Source organism: Bactrocera dorsalis, chromosome 2, assembly GCF_023373825.1.
Source record: "Bactrocera dorsalis isolate Fly_Bdor chromosome 2, ASM2337382v1, whole genome shotgun sequence".
NCBI lineage: Eukaryota > Metazoa > Arthropoda > Insecta > Diptera > Tephritidae > Bactrocera > Bactrocera dorsalis.
Genome location: NC_064304.1, coordinates 101,218,135 through 101,242,713, shown reverse-complemented (window position 1 = coordinate 101,242,713; position 24,579 = coordinate 101,218,135). Strand labels below are relative to the sequence as shown.

The window sequence follows — 24,579 nt, the reverse complement described above, 5'->3', positions numbered from 1 at the left end:
GTGTCGGTATTATGTTTTCTTTTGTTGTTGTTTTCTGCGTGTGTATCTTCTAGCCATCTACTACTACTATAACTTTAACTAAACACCCAAACAAAGCAACTATGAAAACAGCAACCAGACGCGTTTCCACATTTTCTCCACTCACCACATCTTCGTCATCTGTTTCTGCCTCCGCAACATCCACATCGTCATCTGCATCATCATCATCGTCGACGGCATTAAAAACAGCTATACTAAATGCTGCAGTAGCAGCAGCAACCGCATCAGCGACTGCTTCTTCATCGCCCTCATCCTCGCCAACACTCTTACCATCCTCACCAGAGTCGACACTAATCAGTCAACGGGATATCTTTAATAGGCGACGGCGCAAAGTGCGTATGAGCGTGCCACGAATTGTTTTGGATGCATCAGCAGCAGCGATAGTAGCTCCAGCAGTGGAAGAAAGTGGCTGCCACAATAACAACAATAATAATTGTAATAATTTCAGTACTAGCACACAAGCAACAAATGATATTGCCACTACTAACTCAAATGCGATCAGTACTAATATGACAACTCGCGATGCTAATGGAGCAACAACACTAACAACTACTAATACTACAGTTACAAAAACTGCATGCACTTTGACAATAATAAAAACGGCTATAACAACAATAACCACAAACAAATCAACAGCTGAATACGCTAATAAAAAGGTGGAGCGTGTTGCATACAAACATACAAATGTAGTTTTAGTGCAAAATAGCTAAAGTTCAATTAATAACTATAGGTGTAGTGGCAGTTGCTTAAGACTTGCTTAACAAAATCATGCTACAAAATTTCAAATATCGTTGTTCACCTATCAAATTGCCGCATTCTATAGTTATATCTGTTGTTATTTGTTCTTAAGCGCATGAATTTAATTGTATTGAAATATTTGAGTGTTCATATAGTATGTATATGTAAACCGTTATATGTATATATGTATGTGTAGTACTTGTGTTGATAGGTTAATAAATTTGTTCCTTTTGCCGAAATTAAGCGATTTTATGTTGCCCTTTTTATTTCCGCTGTCAAAGTAAAAAAATATGTTTGACAAAGTCATTTCATTTATTTTTATATTTGTATAGTATGTCAAATTAAAATACTGGTAAAATAGTTGTATGCAATTGAAAATAGAAATGTATTAATTTCTTCTGATAATGTTCAAATAAAATCTGACTATACTTTTTCATCGAACGACAGTTAAAAAGCTTAAAAAACACATTATTTCGCCTATGATTTCTGCCTAAATTGTTGGGTTATGAAATTATTTAATTGTTTTAGCTTCTCATACACTTTTTATCACGAGAAATTAAGATTTTAAACAATAGTTCAGTTTTTATTTTCTAAAATGTTGTAGTTATCCCAGTGGGATATAATTAAAAATATAAAATATTTGAATTTTAATAAATCAATATTTTTTTTAATTACCAAAAACTCAGCAGAGTTTTCCAATAATAATATAATGATTCAAAAAATATTTTTTTAAAGATAAATACTGAGTAACATTTCATTCAAATAAAAAGCACTTTTTAAAGTAATTTTACTATTTAGACCGACCCTCACAGTCTTCACTAATCGTAGGCTATTAATTATTAAGATTTAGAAAAAATATATTGAAATAATCGATGTCTGCTAAAAATTCAAAGTTGTGTGCCAAAAATGATAGTATCTGTAGTTGCAAAGTATATATGTAGAATCAATTCACTAAAAGAATATTTAGAGAGCACATATTAAGTTTGCCACGAAGTTTGTAACACCCAAAAGCAAACGTCGGAGATTCTATAAAATAGCTATATATATATGTGTATATATACATACATACTATATGATCAGCATGATGAGATAAGTCGATTTAGCCATGTCCGTCTACATAGTTCGTCAATTATTTAGAGCCAGCTGGCAGTTAGATTCCTCTAACTTCGAAATCACTTCACATCGTGGCACTGGGCAGGCACGTAGCGTGCTTTACTTATATAAAGCCAGTTTCACCCAAAAAAGGGAAAGCAAATCACATCACGACGTTTTAGTCAGTTACTCACATCACATGGCGGTGCGAGCGTCGCCTATGCACTGGCTTTACTTATATAGAGTTAGCTGGCAGCCAGCTTTTCGTGAGGTCACCGCATAAATTTTAAAGCACATCACATCGAGACGACAGAATTAAAAATAGCCAGCATCCCCTGAACCACCAAATCAAATCACTTTTTTATTGTCATATAAGCTGTGACCAGGTCCAGGTTACTGTAGCGTATAGTTGCCATACAAATTGACCGATCCAAATCAAGATCATGTAGAGGAATTTTTTTTATTTGACGAGATATTTTCACGAAATTTGGTACAGATTATTGTCAAAGGTAAAGCTACAACCTCCGAACATATTGTTTAGTTCGGATCACTGTAGTATATATGTATGTACATATGTAGTTGTCATAAACGGATCGTTCAAAATCAAGATAGAGATTATTTGATTTGATATTTGAAATAAACCTGGGAAGGGTATTCGGTGCAGACGAAGCAAACTTTTTTCTATTTTTGATTTCATTTTGTAGGGTGCGCAATATTTAGAAAAAAAAATATATATCTATATATTTTTGTACATATTTAAAAACTTAAAAATCTCACTTTTTTAGTAATTAGTGATTCTATATTTAGTTTATTTCGCTTTCATGAAAATAATTATTTTCATTTCTTTTTTTTTTTGTATAAAAATTAATAATTTCGATTAATCGATAAAATAATTGAAACAAAGATAAACTGAAGTACAAATGAGCATTTCTCTAGAAAGGCAAATCAATCAAAATATCAGTAAAAATAAAAAAAAAACGACACATTAAATACAATTTGCGTTTGTAAATATTGTATAAAAGAAGAAAACAATAACAACAAAACCAATTATTGCCGGCCTATTATAGTTACCAGTTTAGTTAGTGCTTAATTTAGAATAGGTAGCAGAGCCCAAGTTGGATTTTGCATTAGAAAAATGGTAAAATCATTTGCTAATAAATTTCTTTGAATTTTTCTCTCCTCTCTCTATTTTTTTACTTTTTGCCGTTTGTCTGGTACTTCAATAAACAGGGTTCCAATCGTGATCGCATTGTTTGGACTTATAACGCACCGCTGGCGCCACACCAAATACAACAATTACAGCAGCAGCAACAACTGCAGCAACAGCAACAACAGTATTCGAGTACACACTATGGCGGTGGCCACAACAATTCATCGCCGAATTCGCAGTCACATTCGCACTCCCACTCACACTCGCATTCGCACTCACATTCGAGTTCAATAAGTTCATCGCCACAGCATTCGGCTGGTAGTCCGGCCTCACCGACATCTGTATCCAGTTCGGTGATGTCATCGTCCGGTTCGAAGGGTGCGCTGGGCATTGGTGGTGCGTATGCGTTGAATAGCAACAACAATGGCGGTCATCAACAACAGCAGCAGCAACAACAACTACAGTTGACAGCAAATGCCGCTAATGGTGGCACCAGCGGCGGCACCAGTGCAACAACAGCCACAACAGCTTTACAAACGGGTTTGTTACATTGTCCTACTGGTAGTGGTAATGGTAATGGTAGTGGTGGTGGTGGCGGTAGTGGTGGTAATGGTGGTGGTGGTAATAATAGTCTAGCAGGTGGCGCCGGTTACGATCATAGCGTCTCCGAAGCCATCTCGAATATTTCTAGTCCAGACTATCAGGACGATGATAATTTATTGAGTTCTCGCGATCTTGCAGGCGGCATGGTACTTAGCGATCCCAGCGATTCCGATTCTACGATACTCGTATCCGACACGGCGGCAACGCGACAAAAGCAACAACAACATCAACAATTGCAACTACAAGCACAAGCGCTACACCAACAGCAACTGCAACAACAACAGAAAATGATTGGTGGTGCCCAACAAGGAAACTCCGAACAGCATAAACTAGTGATACAGGTGCGTGGCATCGATAATAGTAATAGTGCCTCAGCACGTATGGGCTACTCGGAAGTGAAAGATGCCGAAGATGAATTGGCCACGTTGACGGAGGAGCCATTAAATAGTGCATTGACGGCAGCATGCGGTGATGGCGGCGGTACAGGACGTGATTCATCGCCGCCCGTTTCGGATGATGGCAGCGATGTGGAGTCGCTACATTCCTACCATTACTCACCAAAGGCCGTGGATATGCCATCGGCAATACGGCTGGCCAAAAGACTGTACTCACTGGATGGTTTCAAGAAAAGCGACGTGTCGCGTCACCTCAGTAAAAAGTAAGTAAAAGCTTAATTCTGCATTTACGAGTATTAGGTAGGAATTGAACAAATTTTGTTTTTTTTTTTCCAGCAACGACTTCAGCCGCGCTGTCGCCGATGAATACCTAAAGTATTTTAATTTCGAAAAGAAAACGCTTGATCAATCGTTACGTGAATTTCTGCAACAATTCTCGCTGTCGGGTGAGACACAAGAGCGCGAACGTGTGTTGGTGCATTTTTCTAAACGCTTTTTAGACTGCAACCCAGGCACGTTCAATTCACAAGGTGGGTCTTATTTATGTTTTGTTGTTGTTTTTGTTGTAGCTACTTAGTTAGATTGGTTGATTGTTAATTTTGTATATTTACATTTTTCTATTCGCTAATAGACGCTGTACACACTTTAACTTGCGCTATTATGCTGCTAAACACCGATCTGCATGGCCAGAATATTGGACGGAAGATGACTTGCGCGGAGTTCATTGAAAATCTAGCCGAGCTTAATGATGGTGAAAATTTCCCCAAAGATGTTTTGAAGTATTTATATCAGGCCATTAAAACACAACCGCTTGAGTGGGCGCTGTAAGGACTTAACTATAACTTATATTAATTCTATACATATTAATAACCTATTATTTCATTAGCGATGATGATGTCACTGAATTGCAAAAGCAACGCGGAGACAATAATGTCGGCAACAGCACAAGCAACAGCCTTATCGGTCAAAATCCCTTCTTAGACATACCGGAATCGTCGACGGCGATTGAATACAAGAAGGGCTATGTGATGCGCAAATGCTGTTACGATGCCAACTATAAGAAAAGTGAGTATTAAGCTTAAAGTAATAAATATAGCATATACCAATATTAAATGCTTAATCGTTCTTATTTTATTAGCGCCATTCGGTAAACGTTCCTGGAAGATGTTTTACTGCACGCTGCGTGATCTAGTACTCTTTCTGCATAAAGACGAGCATGGCTTCCGTAAGAGTCAAGTGAGCAGTTATACACTTAACAAAGTGCTTTAACGCTTTTGCTAAAATATCTTCTTTTTTTGTGTTGCAGATGTCCGATAATCTGCACAACGCTATACGTATCCACCATGCTCTAGCCACGAAGGCTACCGATTATACGAAAAAGCAGCATGTTTTCCGTTTGCAAACCGCCGATCAGGCGGAGTATTTATTCCAGACCAGTGATTCCAAAGAGCTGCAATCGTGGGTAGAGACGATAAATTTCGTTTGTGCCGCATACTCAGCGCCACCACTGGAGGGTGGTGTAGGCAGCCAAAAACGTTTTCAGCGCCCACTGCTGCCTAGCACGCATACGAAGTATTTGATGGTATGTGAATATTTGAAAAATTTCTATATGTCTCACCGAAATATTAAATCGTATAAATGTTTTGTGTTTGTTTCCCCTCTCTCGTTGTAGAAAGAGCAATTAGAATCGCACGAGCAACAATTGGCGCAATTAGAGGCAGCACTCGCTGAACATAAGAAGGGACCTGTACCGAACAAAGGACTGCCACTACAGAACTACAAAGAAAAGGAGAGTTACTTGCAATATGAGGTAAAACGAAGCAAAATGATTCTTTAATTGATAATGTATTGATCGTGGTTTTCGATTTTTCAACAGCTACGCCGCTATCGCGCTTATGTGTCAATTTTAGCTGCTAAACTGCTTTCCGATCAACAGCAGTTGGATGCTGCACAGCAACAACAATTAACGAACAACGAAGAATTAGATACATTCTCAACGAGTGGAGTTGGAGGAGTCGGAGGAACTGTGATTGGTGCGCGGCAACAACAGTCGCCACCAGCGTATCCGCAACAATTACAATTACAACAACCAACTGCACAGTCACCAACAGCACAACAACAACAGGCACAGCCGCAACAACAGCAAACTACTAACAGGTATAATTATCAACAACAAGATATTGGCTGACGGGTAATGGGAGTTTTCTCAGCTTGTGTGGTTTAATTGTAGTTTTCCTCTATATCTATATTATTAATTAATTATTTCATTTAATTTTGTGTTAATTCTGTTGGAAAAACGGTATAATTTGTATTTTTTTTTTAATTTGTGTGTTTAGGCCATTAAAATTGATTTTGAAATATGCCTTTCTTTTGCTACAATCAGTAGGTAATTTTTTATTTTTTTTTTTTTTTACAATTTTAATTTAGCTATAATTAAAGCCTTTAAATATATATATATATTTTTTTTTTGCTTTAATAAACAGCGAAGGTACAAGTTTTTACGCAGTTGATATAAATAATGCAATCCACATATCTATATTTATTTCAAAAACTATCTGTATAAAAAGTGGCAATTTTTTAAAGACTTCAGACAAATTCATTTACAATTTCTAACAATTTTTTCCAAAGTGAAACTTCTTCACTTATTCCAAAGTGAGTCCAATATTATAGTGAATTTGAGATAAACTCACTAAAATGTCTTTTCTAAAATTATTTTTCAAGGCAAGCTAACCCTGAAAGTTTCTTTTTCACAAGATCGCTTGTTTTCCAGAAGTAATTAGTTCGCGTGAATGCCTTATCCTCCCTTATTCTAAAGTTTCGCAGTCATAAAGCACAGTCTAGTTTGTCTGAAATTCAAATATATATTTTTCCAACACTTTAAATTAGTTACTATTTTTTAGAACATGTAATAAATACCATTATTCAAAGTAAAATAGATGAAGTTGAAATTAATTAACATTAAAAACCACAAAAGCTTAAATTAAAAAGCACTTACAGGCTACAAAAGCTTTGCCCTTTATTTAGCGCCATTGTATTATAAAACGTTTTTATTTGTATTATTTTATGTAGATTATCGATTTTCTGACATTAAGTTGTTCCTTAATCCTATGAGTTCAACCGAACTTTCCCTGCTCTTCTTTATTTTGTACAAACCGGTACTAATTAATTGAAATTAAACCGTTAAATGTATTTAAAGTTTTAGTTATTAGTTGCTTTTGCATTTATATATTTTATTTATAAAACTTTAATGCTTTTGTGCTTACATTGCTTGTATATATTTTGTAAATAACAGTTGTATATGATGTATTGCTTAACTCTACTGCTACGAAACAATCGTGCCTGACTCGCAAAGAGTAAAATGTTAATTAATTGGAAAAATTCAGAAACGCGCATAAGTTAATCCATATAAATAAATTATAAAAAAAATAGTTATTAAGTTGAATTGTGGTGAAATTTAAAAAGTCTTCATTTATACAAATTCAAAAGTCGTATGCTCAGTTCTGTAACTGATATCAAAATACTTTAATTTATGATTATATAACTTCAACTGCATAGTTTTCGAAACTTAAATTTGAACCACAGAAACTGTGAAAACTCACGATTGGCGAAAAGTTTGCTGAAACTTATGAGGAAGTGAGGTTAAAAATGTTGGAAATGACATAAAAGTCAAAGTAAATTCTATGAAGTTAAAGTTAAGTGAATTAAGCTAAAGCAAAAGTTAAAAATTAAATTAAAAGCCACAATAAAAAATTGATAAATAACAACAAAAACCTGCAATAGTTGCAAATAGATTAGATTTAGCAAAGTTTATAAAACAAAAACGAAAAACAAAATGTTCAATTCAACACAGAGAGAAGCACAAGACCAAAAATATAATAAAAATTATAATATTTGTAGTATTTAGTGCAGTATAAAGTAGTATATAGAACGTTTCGATTTTACTTGTTTTAGTGTTAGCAGTTCACCAATATCACAATTATATAAGCATTCATTCATACGCATACATACATATTTAACAATAAAAACAAAGGTTCAACAGTAAAAAATAATATTTAAAAAAAGGAAATAAACTAAGATCCAGATTATAATTCATAAGATATACATAAGGTATGCACATTTAACTTAAATTAAAATGCAGCCGCAGCATAATCATATGTAGAAGTAGAAAAGAATACACTGCAAAATACACAATTAATTGACGTTAAACGTCACAAATGAAGTGAAATAAGTAATTAGAGTTCATGGGCTTTTAGGTTTATTTTTAAAAAGTAATCATTAGAAAACTATTGCAAAATGCGGCGCTAAAAAAGTAGCATTAATGCTTGGTAAAAAATTAAATGTTTAGAAAAAATTTAATGCAACAAAGAATTCAATAGCATATATGCAAAGCATGCAATTATAGATGGCAAAATTACAGCAAATAATTAAAAAAAAAAAGACAGTTTTAAAATACAATCAATTTGATATATGTTGACGAATGGACTCTCATAATTGAATTGTACTACTTATTTATAAATATTTTATCTTTTTTTTTTGAATTATCTTAAATATATATTTTAGTATTTTGTTCATATGTAAGTTGAAAAGTATTTATGTGCATATAAACAACTCAGATAAATCTTAACTATCTTTTGGCCTAGATTTAAAGCAGACTCATGTTTGGAAAACTACCCGCTTGTTTGATTTACAAACAAATATTCGTTGAATAGATTTTTATTGTACTAAATGATTATTCTGTTCTCTATTTTGTAGACAGGCTAGTGATGTAAAGCGTACGGGCGCGCCTATTTACTTTTGGGACTAGCTCTCTACAGCTTCATAACATTAGTATTGTTTAAATGTGCGAGTAACATTTGCAATCATTCGTCAATTCATTTTAAAAAGAGTTGTTGTATATATGAGTTTATGAAATAATATGTACTTTCGCATTTAATTTGATTGCGCAATATTAGTTTAATTTTTTTGTTTATTAATTTTATGTTTTTCAACTAAAACTCTTCAATATACAAGCTGTACTTCATTTGTGCTCACTTCTGTTTTTTATGTTTTTGCGCTGTGACTGCTTATGGCTAGCTAATGCATAGCTTATATTTTGTATTTCATTCAAATATGTTTAATTCCGTTAATTTCTTTAAATTAAGCTTCATTTTGTTACGCATTATTTTTAATTGTTGCATTTACTTAACCATGTAAATACAAGCCAAAAAAATGTTTCATTGTGCAATATGTGTACAGTACATGCAAGTATATACATACCTATGTATGTGTAATTACATTCGTGTACTTGTAATATATGTACAAAATTTTGCGACAAATTAACCAAAGCAATTAAAAAACAATTAATGCAATTTATGTCCAAAATTCAAAATTGGTTATCACCTGCGAATTGTCTTCTTTTTTTCTTTCTCTCTCTCTCCTTTTTCTCCCCTAACATTAAATTGCAGATGGCTATGTGGCTGCGGCTGGTGGTCGTTGCTGTTTTGCTAAAACCCAAATCAACCAATATTGAGAAGAAAGTATCCTTACTACATTTACAACAATAAATATAGACTGTAACCCCCTCTCTACAAAATGCTAACACTTCCTCCACAATCACAAACTCCACGACCACCAAACAATATCGACACCAAACTTCTCCAAACCAAAATCAACACCCCCACCTAATCCTCCTGTATCCTCAAAACGTGTGCGCGCAAGGCAATGCTAAAATACATATATACATACATACATATATACCCCTATACAGTAATAGTGGTCACGCACATTCGTTCCAAAATTTTTATATTTGAGAAAAAAAAGTGATATTGCTTAAGTTTTATTGCAAATACTTTTACGCACTGCGGTGTTGAAGCGCACATTGAAGAACTAAACGCTACAGTGCAGGTAAAAAAATATAACGGTTGTTTAAGAAATTTGCTTTCTTGGTCTTTATTTTTTTAATACTTGCTGTGCTACTCAACGTTTTTATGTTTTATAAACATTTTTTAGGCTGTTAGACTTTTAGAATTAGTGAAAAGTTGTTTACCCTTTTATAAATACACATACATATGAATATATAAGTCAAATTATATAAACATACATATAAAATATCTTGAAATTAGGTATGTATACAGTTTAATAATACTTATTATTAACATTTTTTTGTTTAGTATTTAAGTTACACGCAAAAACATTTTTTTTTATATTTTATATACATATGTAAAACTGTTTGTATAGTTTGTGTTTTTTAAATATTTGAAAACTTGAGATACTTTGGATAAAAAAAATATTTACAGCTAATTTTCATTATCAGAGCGTTTATTGTAAAATTTTATATTATATTAAAATATGCATTTTATTTAAAAAATTATAAATTTAGCTAGATAATCTTTTAGACCATAATTAGATATTTTCTTAGCAAGAAATGGCAAACATTTTTATAAGCATTTAAATATTTTTTTATTTATTTATTTAAATGCTGCCAATTTTTTTTATTTATTTAAACTCTTAAAAATGTGTGCTTAAATTATTTTATTTTATTATTTTAAAATTCGATAAGAATACATAGGCTGATTAGTTATAGAGAAAATAAGAAAATTTTAAGTAAACTTATTTCAATGTTATGCGATTCTCTTAGTTTTTATGCAATTGCAATTATTTTAATATTCGAAAAATTAAAATAACCTATGTTAACTTACATTGCGTACAAATGCCATACGTACTGTAAATGTAAAACGTAGTTCTTCAGTTTCGTTTAATCTTTACGTTTGTAGCTTTTTGTCTTTTCCCTGTTAATGGTACCTTATTAGTTACAAATATTGCTTTCCTTTAGTTGTAAGTCGATTTCATTGATATATTTTATTATAAAAACAAAACATATTTAATAGTACTTACATATAAACATCACACATTTAATTATTTTTTAACATTTTTTCCTCTTTGGTTCTTTTTCATATACTTATGCAATTACAGAAAGAAAGAGAAGAAGAAATGAAGGACGTACGAAATGTAGCAACTCGAACAAATAAAGAGTCTTGTACAGAAATGAATTTACAAAATACAAACACACACAAAACATGAAGCACGACATTCAATGAGGATGAGCATGAGAAACAAAAACTAAAGCAAAAAATAGGAATAATTTCTTAAAAGCTAAAACTATTGCATATAAAATTCAATCAAATTGAATTGCGATTTCGTTAGTATGTAAAAGATGTTGTTTAGACGAAGAATATAAATCAAGAAGAGAGTAAAAAACTTATTGGTAAGTAAAAAGTTTAGAAAGAATAACGAAAAACATATTCGTGAGTTTATAAGAAAGCTGTTGAATGCATAATTTGAGGAGAGTTAGTAAAAAGAAAGTTGAACTCTTATATTTTAAAGTTAAGTCGAGGACAATGTGTTGAAAATATTTCTTTTTTGAAAGCGTTTCGGTAAAAAAAATCAATTATCGACGCTGACCAAAATGTAAAACTATAGAAAAAAATTTTTCGGTCGATGCTTAGTAGGCTATAACAATCTGCCAAACATGTTTCAAGCATGAACATGTTTTGTTATGCAAACTGTTAGTCGTTTGAGGATAAAGTGCTCTCTGGAATTAAATAAAACATCACAAACGGTATCGAAAATGGATTGAAATTTGCTTTTCCTCCGATACAATCGACCTTAGTTTCAAACGTTGTTATACAGCGTATAGTTTAGCAAACAGTCTTGGTGTAATTTTCGTTAACTTTTTTTATTATTGTTGCAACATCATAAATAAGTAGTGGTCTCACATAGCTTAGGTCAAGCGTACACCATATTTATTGAGCTTCTTATGAAAAGCTGCAACATTTTTTTAACATTGCGTTGTGCATTAAATTTTCTTTCGAATTCTTTTTTTTTATAGTATTATTTTTAAATTCAACCTATAACCGATTTTTGTCGTTTATTATTTCAGCTGATTTTTTATTTCCACATCCTTCGCATTCAAACACACACCAGCATATAGTACCCGTACCCGCACCCATACTCGTACTCGCATATGCATCTGCATTAATGTCCTGAAAAAAGTCTTCAAGCCGTTTTGTCCACAGGCAACAAAGGCAACAGTCTCGTCGCTTTGTGAATAGACACGAACAACAAAACTATACACACACCTGCTAAAGATATAAATATACACTAAAAATGCTAACTTTAGAATGCCACTTATCAATAGTTTGTGTGTACATATGTGTGCTTTCCTCTTACAATTGTATAATCGTTTGTACAGTATCTGCCAATAGTTGTGAAACGAACAAATTTTGACACTCGGTTGTCCTTGTTGTCATCCTCGTTCATATGATATGCATGCATACAAACGTACGTAAAAAATACTATTACAATTAATTTATTTTACTATATGTATTTACTTATAATATCTATGTATGAAAATGTATGCTGCTAATTACTAAAAGAAGAAGAACGTGCGAAAAACTAATTATAATTTATGGCATTGTGAATTTAATTACAAAAACATACACATACAAATATGCTAGAAGACGAGATATGAAAGCAGCGAAACAAACAAGAAAATAACACAAAAGCAAAATTACGCTATTTGTCGTATTTATATTATGTAATATTATATACATATTTACGCTGTTTTAGATTTATTTATACATACAAATATTATATATACATACATAACTGACTTTCGAAAAGGCAAAAAAAAAAAACAAAAAAATCGCTAAGAGTTGAAAACATAAAAAACAATTATCTTTTAAAGAATATCATTATGAATGATAGAAAACCCATTAAAAATTAAGCGATCACTTGAAAGAGTTTCGAAAACAATTACATATATTTATTTTTGTGTTTATGTAATAATAAAATAATTGCATAGGCAGTAGCGGCAAAACAAAATTGCGCGTAAAATAAATGGCAAAAATTTTCGATAATCTCAGCCATGGGCAGGCAAAAAATAAATATATTTCTTGCAAAAAGAAAAAAGTTGCATCTACATACATACATATATGTGAAGTACACTTAAAACTACTTATTATTCATACAACTGTAGTCTACTTTTAGGCGCTCAATACTTGCATTTCAAATATTGTCCAGTTTTATGAGCGCACTTTATTGAGATTTCATTTCTTATTTATTAATAAAACTAAATATTATTGCTGAACTGAATTAAGTGAATATTTCGAGATTCCAAACACTCTCTTCATTTTATTTCGATAAAATATTGCATATGCAAGAAACTTTTGGTATGCACGAATGCATTCGTAATTTAATAAATTCTTGTTTCTGGTATTTGATTTTTATTATTATTTTTTTTTGTATTTCGTTAAAAAATAATATAAAAGAGAAAAGGAGATTTGTTCATTTCTACATACATATGTATTGTATTGAGTACTCTAATGTATTAAAATAATAACGCTAATTCCACAAACTGAATTCCTTAATTAATTTAAAATATTAAAATTGCTTTGTTTAAACAATTTTTGGTTTTGTGTATGAAACACTCATTTGTTCACCGTAAACAATTAGTTTATGTTGTCGTTTTTTGTTTCACATTTTCTTTTTTCTGTTTACAAAGTTAATGCCGACTGCATTGTTTTTTAATTGTTCGTTCGTTCAGTTTATCGCTTAATTGCCTTAATTTATTGTATTATTCATAATTTGTAAACTTATATTTTATATATACACATATATATATTACTTGCATATAATAAAAATACATTTAAACATACATACATATACATATGTCCACGTCTGTAGTTAGGATATTAAAATTGAAGTAAAGTAAACTTAAAGAGCTAAACGAAAAAACACGAAAATATAAAATAAATAAAATAACAATTCAAAAGAAGAAAAAAGCCTTTAACTTATAACGGTACACCACCTGCTGTATTTCGTAATTTTTTTGGTTCGATCAAATTGGATGATTCTTAAATATCCTGATTTTACGCGATGCGTTTTAAAGTTTCCGTTTTTTTATTGCTGTTGCGCTCTAAATGTTGGGTTGGTTCATTTTGGAACTTAGGTTCCAGGCATAATTAAGTCCAGTTAAATTTTAAGTGTTCTAAAAGCTTGTGTGTTTATTTCTTCCGCTTTACATCTTGGTGTTAAAGACAATTCTCCGGATTACAGTTTCATTACCTTTCTTCTATGTGTTTAAAAATATTTTTAAGTATTTAAGGCGGGGGGAAATAGGGGTAAGAGTTGTGATAAAGGCCTGAACATATGTAACTGCTTTCATTCCAGCAAAAGCCATTGTTACACACTATTAGTTCTTTTGTTAGGTTGCTGTATATGTCGATATGTAAATGTGCTTCGCTCCCATATAGAAACCCCACTGCTTATCGAGTACCAACAGCCAAACATCATCAAAACTCTACAATTTAAATTTCATAAAATTTTTCATAAATTCTTTAATCTTTTTAAAAGAGGAATCTTGAATTTAGTACAATTACTAAAACGTTTTACATTATTTAAAAGAAGCTACAAAGGAAATGAACTTTTATACTTTTATTTTTTTAATTGCATTAAAATTACTAAAATGGTCTTAATTAAATAACTGTTATACAAATTCAAAAAAAAAAAAAAACATTGAGATTGACTTTTGTAATAATTTCCAATTATATGTAAGACACTGATTTTCTATGCTGCCAATAATTGCAACTAATTATCGCTTTAATTCGATATATTTGATTTTCCTTATAATATAAAAGCATAAAAAATTATAAGAACATGTAAGCTGAAACTGAAGATAAGGGATGATTTACAAAAGAAAAGTTAAACTGAAAAAACACATGAATATACATAAATGCTTTAATATTTAAACAATTTAATACATATAGAATTGAATAATACAACAAAGTGTTACATAATAAAAAAAAAAATAAATGAGCGAAATAGAAACTTTGAAATAAAAACTTCCAAAATTAATAAATATACATTTATTTAATTAAGTTTTCAGTTGCTATGTACAATTGTACAACCTATCACTATAGTTAACTTGTCCATTGATGACGTCTATTCCGTTTCTATTGCCTCACTTAATTTACTCGAACCCTTGCGCTTTTTGTATCGCGCGTACTTCATCGTTTGAGTTCATATTTGAAAAACCGCACGGTTGCATTGTCATGCCCGCCGTGCCCGAACTTATGCTGCGCAAAACGCTGGAATAGCCCGACAACTCAGCCAATGGCGCATTCACATATATGACCTGTATTAAAAAAACTCCAAGTTAACTTTCAAATTGCACCACATAGCATTGATTTCGCAAATAATCGTGGGGTATGCTTACTTTATTATGCTCACTTTTCGGTCGGACGTCGTTTATAGTGGCACGACGACGTGACAAGTCGGCTATAATGGCCGATATGCGCTCGGACGGTGCAACAATTTCCAACGCCATAACTGGTTCGAGCAAGCGTGTACCTACTGTGGTTAGTATCTAAAAAGAAAATAAATAACGCTACTAGAAATTTATGCGGGGAAAAATATATAAAACTTGCTGTACCTTTTGTACGCATTGCGCCACAGCAGCCATAACAAATGAATCGGCGGTACCACGCCCTATTGTTATACTATGTAAACGTATTTGTGTATCTACCACTTGACCACCAACGCGTGGGCCACGTTCCAAAGCCGACAATGCGCCCTTACGTATCACATGCAGCATGCGCGGACGGAGACTATTTAAATTTGATGCATTTTCACCGGATTTATCCAAACTGCAGTATAAAATATTCGTGAAATTTTGCTGTAACAAGTATTTGGCGAGAAAAGAAGTACACCTGCCTGAACAGTTCATTTTGTTCGCGCAACAGTTCTAATGTAATGGTTACGCTCTGTTTACTTCCCGATATTTCTTTCTCCACTTGAAAACTATCGAGCGCTGGCTCCTCTATTGTTTCTTTGTAGGCTATTTGCAATGGACCCAAATCGACGTCGATTTTGTATTCGGTAAGTATGCGTGATTTCACAATGTCCATGTGCAGCTCACCCATGCCTTGAGTGAAGATATCATAACTTTAAAAGTGAAACAGAGTCTGAGAAGAAGAGAGAGTCAGAAGAAATCCTTACCGCCTAAAACAGTTTGTCCGGTAACAGAGTCATAGTTTACACGCAAGCTGGGATCTTCACGTTGCAATTGTTTCAATGCCGCCTCCATGGCGTTCTGTGTTGCCAAACTAGGTGGTTCGATTGAGCAAAAATATACAGCATCGGGAATTTGAGGATCGGTGGCGAATATCTCTTTAACAAGCGTCGCTTCAGCGTTACCTTCGGTATCACTATCTTCAGTCATCACGTCGCTTTCAGGTAGTTTCAACGTTTTTTGCAAACGTTTTTGCGCATTTTTCAGCGATGAAGCGTTAGTTGTGAGCAAATCACCTGTAACTGTATGCTGAAATATAATTAGTTTCCGTTGATATTTTAAGCTAAAGTTCCACAAAATTCAATATTTACCTTCAAGCCCGCACAAATGGCAACATCCCCAGCTGGTACACCGCTAATTTCACGATATTCATCCGCCAACGGCTCATACACTTTACTCACCACTTCGGCAGTATTATGTGTGGTGACCAACCTCGAGCCCTTCTTTAACTCACCACGGAAAACACGCACCAACGTTAGCGCACCACGCTGTTTATCATGTATGATTTTGAAAACTCTGCCCACGAAGTCATCACTAGTTAAAAAACAAATTGTAAAATTGAATAACTTATGGAAATTTTCTTATAGAGGTTTAAACTTTATTACCAAAAGCAATCGTAAAGCTGATTACGTTCATGTGGCGCTGGCAAATAGTCAATAATTGCATCCATTACCCGCTGCACGCCCACATTTTTATATGCTGAACCCAATAGTACTGGTACCACCTTTCGTTGCGCAACTGCACGCCGTAAAGCTTGTTGTATCAATTCATTGCTGACTTGATCAAAGCCCTCATTGCTTATAACAACCTGCGCTAATTCATCATCGATACCGGAAAGCTCATCAATTAACGCATAACGTTTGTCTTGTAAGTCAGCGATGTGCTTATCTAGAAGAGGAAACTTTTTGTACTCACGACCCAAACTAGCACTATGCCAAATCAGTGCTTGTTGAGTAATTACATCGAAAATAGCTGAAATAATTTAAAAAATTAAAACATTTATATGAATAGCTAAATAAATAGGAGACACTTACTTAAATTCCCCTTCTCATCTTTCAGTGGTGATTGCAAACAAACTGGCTTTGCATCCAACTTTGTTGATAAATCGCTCACACAGGAGTTGAAATCTGCATCAGGACGATCCATTTTATTCACAAATACTAATTTCGGCAAACGATGTTTCTCGGCTTGTGTCCATACAGTAATTGTTTGCGCTTCTACTCCAGATGTGCCATCTAAAACCACAACAACACCATCTACAGCATGCAATGATTGTTCCACCTCCATGGTGAAGTCTATGTGACCGGGTGTGTCCAGTAGATTTATTCTACAATACACACAAATAAATGTCATTTCAATTTCATTTAAAATTATTCTATAGACCTACTTGTGTCCCTGCCAATTGAAAGCTACCGCAGAACTGCATATCGTTATACCACGCTCACGTTCCTGTGTCAAGCAATCTGTCACCGTATTACCACGATGCACCTCCCCCATCGTGCGTGTTTTGCCGGCATAGAAGAGCATACGCTCCGTTGTGGTTGTTTTGCCTAAGTATTGTGTGAGTAATTTTTAAATAACTATAGATTTGTAAAAAAAAATATTCCTCACCTGCATCGATATGCGCCAAAATACCTATGTTTCTCAATTTCGCACTACTATAAAAACGTTGCCATCGAGCGTGTGTTCTGATGCTATGCAGCAAAGTAAAGCTGCGGGTTATTGTCATTTATTATATGTTTAATTTATTAATTTCTTAAATTATAAACAATTTAATCGGCGTGTGTTGCGTATGACACAACAGATGATTATCAGCTGTTGCTTCTACACAGCGAATTCATCTGCGGTATATTCGCTCGAATTAAAAAAGTAAACAATCAAAGCGTAGACCTAAAATTTTGCGCCAAACGCAACTCCCTAAAACCAGTGGTTTCAAAACTGTTCCGACTGAAACAGATTTCACAATTGATAGAGAAGTACAAATTTTACCATTTTAATTCGATCTTAAATCCTTTCGAAAAATAATTTGAAAATGAAGTCTTTTTTTATAAATTGTGATATGAACCTTAATGTACATATACATATGTATATAATTTTAGCAACTGAAAATGAATATATGTAATGAAGAATTGGTCTCTGCAGATCTTTAGTATGTTTAAGGCCTTAGTGTAGCAGCTGTTTATGAACGTTCGCTTCGAATTTTCAATTGACCGGCTGTGGAGAGAATTGAAAAATCATAAATGTGATTTTTGAAAAGAATATCTTGTTTTTGCTTAATTATTTACTTAATCACTTTTAGAAAAATTCGTACTATTTAGTGCAGTGTTTTTAAAATTTGCATTTATTTTGTTATAACAATATTTGTGAATTAAAAACATCATTTCATATTAAAAATGGCTGGGCGCCCAAGACGTAAAGCAGCTGTTAGAGCCACACAAATAATAGAAATATCTGATTCCGAGGATGATGTACATATCACAACAAGAAGAGGACGTGACAGCTCATTTTCTCCACCACCTACTAAGTCTGCACGTATAGATGCCGCAGCACGTTCATTAGCTGGAAGAGAAGTCGCTACCACAAGTACAACTTCAAGGTTTATATTTTCAAACAGTTTTATTTACTAATTATTAAAAGTCATAGTAAATATTATATTCATAGGAAACGTTGGCCAACCGAAAAGACGAATGGTAAAGTTTCACAAGCATCGGAGAAGCGTGCCAAAAAGGACAGCAAGACAACCTCAAAATCAAAGGATAATAACAAAAACAGTGCAACAAATGAAACTGAAAATGTAGAATTATTGCAACAAGGAAACGAAGACCAACAAAAGGATTTGGAAGTTGCACATCAGCAAGATCCTGTAGAAACGGTAACGGATGGCCAATGTCTCTCGAGTGCCGCTAACAATAAACTGGCACGCGATTCTACCACTAATACGGGTCGCAGTTCATTTTGGGGTAAATAAAAAAGTAAAAACATATGTTTGTTATATTAAGTTTCTAAATGTGAAAAAACTCTAGCTCGTCGAAAAGTTTGGCGCGTCGATGAACTGCTCGCCGAAAAAGAGAATGTTGAGCCCTGCACTGCTAAGAATATCGTACAGTTGTTAGAAAATGAGAACACCATACCATTCATTTGTCGATATCGGCGTGATTTAATTAACCACATAACGCCTGAAAGACTACGTGATATAAAAAATTCATACACCGAAATTGTAGAGTTGCGCAAACGTGCTGAAACGATTGTCACACAGTTGGAGAAAGAGCAACAAATAGGCGATGAAGTACGTACAGAGATTTTATGCGCGAAAAGTAACGAAGAATTGGAATTTTTGGTAAGCACAAAGAATCTTTAGTTGTTTTGTAGGTTGACTTAAATAGTTTTTTTAGTATGCACCTTATAAACCTGCCAGCAAAGGCTCGTTAGCAGAACGTGCTAAAGCTCTTGGGTTGGGTGATGCTGCGGATCGCTTGTTGTTCGGTGAAGCTCCGGAAGTGCGTTTGGAATCGCTTGTAGATCGCAATAATGCAGACCTAGAAAATGTGGAGAAAGTATTACAAGGTATTTGTCACATAATTTCGCACAATATCAGCAAACATACAGGTGTTTTGGAAGAGTTGCGACGTCTGTAAGTAAAAAAAAACCTATGAAATATTCTAACTACACAGCTACATGTGCTTTAATTTATTTACTTTTATTGTGTAGACAAAAAGTGCACCGCATAGTACTTAAGTGTACCAAATCCAAAACGCCTGGCACATCAGCCGCTACCAAATCGTCAACATCACTGAAGAATCAATTGAATAGTAATAACAACGCGGTACATTCCAAGAATAAAACGGATGCGTCAAAGTATGAGACATATTATGAATTCCAACAAGATGTGCGTTATTTAAAACCACATCAGGTGCTCGCCATCAATCGTGCAGAGAAGCAAAAGTTTCTAACTGTAAAGATAGTCACTGCTGATTATGTAAAAAATGATATCAAACGGTTCACGCGCGAGCTGTTTATGAATGAAGGTCTGCGTTACCCACTGCGCAATCAGGTGTTCGAACAGGCATTCGAGGAATGCTACAGTAAAAAATGTGAGTGTACTAAAAGCGATTTTTAAATTATTTTTATGTGAACATGCTTATATATATATATATAAAAAAAATTGAATTTCTTCCAGTACAACCACTTCTGTCACGTCAGCTGCGCAGTGACCTGAATGAATCCGCCAAAAAAGCTGCTATCGATGTTTTTGCACAAAATTTGAAACAATTATTGCTACAATCGCCACTTAAAGGCGAACGCATTCTCGGTATTGATCCAGGTTTTACCAATGGTTGCAAATTGGCGTTAATCTCCGAGACAGCAAATGTTTTGGAAACTGGTGTGATATATCCGCATGCTCGCAGCAGTAATGCTGAAGAGGTAGGCGAACAATTAGCCAAATTACTAACTAGACACAAGTGAGTAACAATACAAAATTCGAATTATAAATAAAAAACTGTGTATATATAAATTCATATCTAAATTTCAAAGCTGCAAAATAATCGCTTTGGGCAACGGCACAGCCTGTCGTGAAACGGAGTTTTGGCTTTCCAACCTATTCGATTTGGGCATTTTAGATAAAAATAATGTACGTTATAGTATTGTTTCCGAGCAAGGCGCTTCCATATACTCGTGTAGTGACGTAGCCCGTCAAGAATTTCCAGACATGGATATGAATGAGATTAGTGCAGGTAATAATTACAAATTTAAAAGTAAATATGTATAAAAATAATATAAAATTTATTTATTACTTTCTGCAGTTTCCATCGCACGCCGTTTAAATGATCCGCTGAGTGAATATGTGAAAATTGAGCCACGACACATTGGTGTTGGCATGTACCAGCATGATGTGTCGGAAAAAACGTTGAACGAGGCGCTGAATGAGGTGGTTTCTGAGTGTGTAAGTTTTGTGGGCGTGGACATCAACACAGCCAGTTTGAGTGTGTTAAAGTGAGTAGGGTAGTTTTTTTTTACAAAAACGGCATGTTTATGTTGTGGTTGTTGTTTTAGGCATGTAGCAGGCTTGAGTGAGAAGAAAGCGCAAAAAATCATAGAACATCGTTCAAGTAACGGTCCATTTCAAACGCGCAAAGATCTGTTGAAAGTAAAGTCCATTGGTGAAAAGACGTTTGTACAATGTGCTGGGTGAGATATAAGATAAAAAGTATTCTAAAAATGTAGAATTTAATTGGAGCTTATTGTTATAAAGTTCATTTGTGTTCCATAATTTCTGATTAACTGAGCGTATATGACATATTTTCTCATTACCCGTCAACATGTTGCCTACTTTATTTCAGCTTTATACGCATCGAACCTTTGAGTGTGGGTGGAAAAATTGAAAATCTGCTGGACTGCACTTGGGTGCATCCAGAGAGTTATGCTGTTGCCAAAAAGTAAGTTTTTTCTCCATCATGAACTTCACTACAATTATGATTTTTTTTGTTGATTTTTGTTCACAGAATTATAAGCAAATGCAATTTGTTACTCAAAGACATCGGGAGTACACCTTTTATCTGCAAAATTAAAGCTTACGCCTTGCAATGCGATATGGAAGAGCTGGCAGATAATTTTCAAATACCAAAAGAGCGTGTAAGTTAAATTTCCATTACAAATATTACCAACTTACATAGATACTTTATGTTTATTTTCTATAATTTTATAAAACATCATTTAATATTAAAATTCCAGGTCGATGTCGTGTTAATGGCTTTACAACGCGAGCTTACGCAAGATTATCGTGCAGAATTCGCCAAACGTCCGCTTTTCAAGCAAGGTTTAACACGTATAACTGAGCTCAGTGAGGGTGATGTTCTAACGGGTAATGTGTTGCTAATTATTAATTTATTACTAATACAAATATTAATGCATCTTTAAATTAATCTTCAGGTGCCGTCTCAAACATCACACACTTTGGCGCTTTTGTTGATATTGGCGTTGAGTGCAATGCGCTTATACACATAAGTAAAATGAAGAATAGAGAGCTAAGTGTAGGCGATCGTGTAACTGTATCAATCATTCAAATTGACATACCGCGCAAACGTATTGGTGTACGTCTGGAGGATACGATAAAGGAGACCGACACTTCTTTTACTTTGACCTAATTTAGATTCAAGCTTAGAAGTACTTGGTTACTAGAATATAAATATTTTTGTTTAACATACGTATTTTTCTTTACGTATACAAATGTATATGTTTCGGCCATGTTTATACATACATTAAGCATAAAATATTCACTCATAACATAAAAATGGAAATTATAGCAAATAATATATTATTTCAAAGACATATTTGTTAACCATTACAGTCATAATTCATTAAAATAAGCTGATATTTTTAGTATGTCACTGATTTTAGACTAAATTTAAGCATATTTTATTTATATACAATAATAACTACTAAGTACAAGTGTTTTGGAAGTTAAAGACATATCGCTCATTTGCTGCAAGACCGGCATAAGTAAAAAAAATCGATTCTCCAGAAAACGCGTTTAAAGTTTTCAACTGACTACAACCTTACACGGTGACTCCAACCTTACACCTCTTCTCAAGCGGAGCATATAAGAGGTATTCATATGAATTTTTCACTCAACATGAAGTATGATATAACGAACAATTCTGCAGCATTAACTCAAAAATCACGTTTTTTGATTTATACCGGTTTTGCAGCAAATGAGCGATATGCTAGTAATCAAGTGAATATTTAAGACTTTACAAACCCTAACGGTTCGTTAAAATTTTCATACACTCATTTTAATGCTTGGAGAAAGTTTCTCAGCAAATCGCGTCAGTGATTGGAGAGGGGAGACATATACTAACACCCGAGAGTTACAAGAATGCCAGTTTGTATTCTCGATATCGTATTGAAATTTTGCACACGTTCTTTTCTTCACAAGAAGCTAATCATTTGTCAGAAACACCGATTGTTTGAAACTTAACAAAGATTTTGTCAACCTTACCGCTGGGGGGAATTCAAAACAGTCTTTCGTCGAGTGAGAAATATTTCATTCTAATTTTATTTTTAAATTTGTAAACCTTATATACTAATTTTGAGTTCTTAGTTATTAAACATATGTACTATATGTACGGCACACCTCATGAGGTTGTTTTCAACTATACAATATAATACATGTGTGTGTGTGTTGTCATATAATTTATGTTGCCTGGTTTGGGCTGTTTTCAAGTGCACAAGTGCATTTGTAATCAACTGCACAAACCTAAGTAAATATGTTTATGTTATATTTCTTGAGTGCATGCGTATTGTATATAAATGCTTACGTGCCTCATATACATATGTATTTATGTACGTATGTTGCATGTAAATGCATATATTTTTGTGTGTTTATTTATGTATAACAAATAGTTGTCATACAAACTGAAATAGGAAAAGTAAGGGAATTATAGCGCGGTCCTTTTTTGTTATTAGGTTATAAAGGCATTGCGTAATTCTTATACGTAAAAGTCATCATCTTCATCAATCAAGTCATCAGTCATCAATCTTATAATCTAAATTCTAAAAATACCAGAGTTCCTTAAAAATCTTCGACTAACCTTGCCAATAATAAACTACCTGTTGTTGTTGTAGCTCTTGTAGCAACAGAAAATATGTCCCTAATAATTTCGAATATAGTTGTGGGAAGGAAGTCCGTGTCTATTCCTATTAAGTATACTCGGCACCGAAGTCACTATCTTTTTTCAAATACGAACTAGGTTGAACGAAATCACAAGCATTGGAATAAAATTATATAATATTTACACGACAACAACGTATTGTCAATAATAATAAATAATTCATTGAACAAGTTTAATCCTCTTTATAGATGGCAATTTCCCGCATGTTCTTCGAGGACATGCGAAATCTTTTCTGTTAACCGTTGCATATTAGTTTTTAATCTTCAAATTATAAATTAAACAAATTATATTTTACGTTGATACAAAGCAAATCGTAATAATAACAATGATGAACACTGTAAGGAATTAATAATTAAAAAACACTGTAATAAAATATTATCGAATGTGGGCAAACATAGTAGTTTGTTCAAAATCAATTAGTGAAAACAATTCTTGGAAAATATAGGAAACTCGGGCGAAAGCAGGTTTCAAATTAGATTTTCGTTCCAAAAAACTTATTGCAACTAATAAATTTCAAGTTTTACAACAATTAATTAATGACATTGTTAATTAATAAAACGTATAACAAAAAACGACAATAATAACAACATTTACAACATATTAAAATAGAGCAAGAATCTGTTATATGTATTGTGCGGAAGCTTGCAGTACCGTTACTAACAACAACAATTACAAGCCTGTAAAAAAAATAACTTTTATATCAAAAAACCAAAAATAACAAGCAACTACTAACTAAAACCAAAAACTAAACAAACGAGCAAAACTCAAGCAAAAAGAAATAAA

At 33.3% G+C, this 24,579-nt stretch overlaps 3 protein-coding genes across 7 annotated transcripts in view; 2 read left to right on the top strand and 1 right to left on the bottom strand.

Moving 5' to 3' along the window:
* LOC105226019 (PH and SEC7 domain-containing protein) overlaps nt 1-13,298 on the top strand; it is a 50,912-nt gene extending 37,614 nt beyond the window's left edge. The window contains exons 6-18 of one of the 4 annotated variants that reach the window (XM_049447734.1): nt 54-695; nt 3,100-3,559; nt 3,761-4,280; nt 4,354-4,547; nt 4,649-4,841; nt 4,904-5,082; nt 5,156-5,253; nt 5,324-5,599; nt 5,690-5,827; nt 5,894-6,174; nt 9,462-9,900; nt 10,969-11,260; nt 11,936-13,298. In XM_049447734.1, the coding sequence (XP_049303691.1) occupies nt 54-695; nt 3,100-3,559; nt 3,761-4,280; nt 4,354-4,547; nt 4,649-4,841; nt 4,904-5,082; nt 5,156-5,253; nt 5,324-5,599; nt 5,690-5,827; nt 5,894-6,174; nt 9,462-9,504 (3,024 nt within the window). In that variant the 3' untranslated portion in view covers nt 9,505-9,900; nt 10,969-11,260; nt 11,936-13,298. Of the gene's footprint in view, nt 1-53; nt 696-3,099; nt 4,281-4,353; nt 4,548-4,648; nt 4,842-4,903; nt 5,083-5,155; nt 5,254-5,323; nt 5,600-5,689; nt 5,828-5,893; nt 6,175-9,461; nt 9,901-10,968; nt 11,261-11,935 lie in introns of all 4 variants that reach the window. The other 3 variants (XM_029550111.2, XM_011204747.4, XM_049447733.1) reach the window with 3 other exon arrangements.
* A 1,432-nt stretch (nt 13,299-14,730) lies between these two features.
* LOC105226020 (ribosome-releasing factor 2, mitochondrial) lies at nt 14,731-18,013 on the bottom strand. Of its 2 annotated transcripts, XM_011204751.4 has the most exons (10): nt 17,738-18,008; nt 17,514-17,676; nt 17,161-17,453; nt 16,732-17,098; nt 16,438-16,660; nt 16,054-16,375; nt 15,769-15,979; nt 15,488-15,701; nt 15,272-15,421; nt 14,731-15,190 (listed from the first exon to the last, which is right to left on the bottom strand). In XM_011204751.4, exons 1-10 carry the CDS (start codon nt 17,853-17,855, stop codon nt 15,026-15,028), a joined length of 2,226 nt encoding a protein of 741 aa, XP_011203053.2. In that variant the 5' UTR covers nt 17,856-18,008; the 3' UTR covers nt 14,731-15,025. The 2 variants fall into 2 exon arrangements, with proteins under 2 accessions (XP_011203053.2, XP_019845726.2); XM_019990167.3 differs by lacking the exons at nt 14,731-15,190; nt 15,272-15,421 and having other exon boundaries at nt 15,561-15,701; nt 15,765-15,979; nt 17,738-18,013.
* An 88-nt stretch (nt 18,014-18,101) lies between these two features.
* LOC105226021 (uncharacterized protein YdcI) lies at nt 18,102-24,457 on the top strand. The gene is made up of 13 exons (XM_011204752.4): nt 18,102-18,722; nt 18,788-19,086; nt 19,150-19,463; nt 19,519-19,757; nt 19,835-20,217; nt 20,304-20,586; nt 20,660-20,859; nt 20,929-21,118; nt 21,179-21,313; nt 21,466-21,561; nt 21,628-21,757; nt 21,857-21,986; nt 22,055-24,457. The coding sequence occupies exons 1-13, from the start codon at nt 18,520-18,522 to the stop codon at nt 22,267-22,269; spliced, it is 2,817 nt and encodes a 938-aa protein (XP_011203054.2). The 5' UTR covers nt 18,102-18,519; the 3' UTR covers nt 22,270-24,457.
* The last annotated feature ends 122 nt before the right edge of the window (nt 24,458-24,579 follow it).

Coding starts and splice junctions, on each gene's coding strand:
- LOC105226021 (XM_011204752.4), top strand. CDS start 18,520: ATGGCTGGGCGCCCAAGACGTAAAGCAGCTGTTAGAGCCACACAAATA. Junction 20,860..20,928: donor TATGAATGAGATTAGTGCAG/GTAATAATTACA, acceptor TACTTTCTGCAG/TTTCCATCGCACGCCGTTTA. Junction 21,314..21,465: donor ACGTTTGTACAATGTGCTGG/GTGAGATATAAG, acceptor ACTTTATTTCAG/CTTTATACGCATCGAACCTT.
- LOC105226020 (XM_011204751.4), bottom strand. CDS start 17,855: ATGACAATAACCCGCAGCTTTACTTTGCTGCATAGCATCAGAACACAC. Junction 17,099..17,160: donor AGATGAGAAGGGGAATTTAA/GTAAGTGTCTCC, acceptor AAATTATTTCAG/CTATTTTCGATGTAATTACT. Junction 16,376..16,437: donor CCATTTGTGCGGGCTTGAAG/GTAAATATTGAA, acceptor ATTATATTTCAG/CATACAGTTACAGGTGATTT.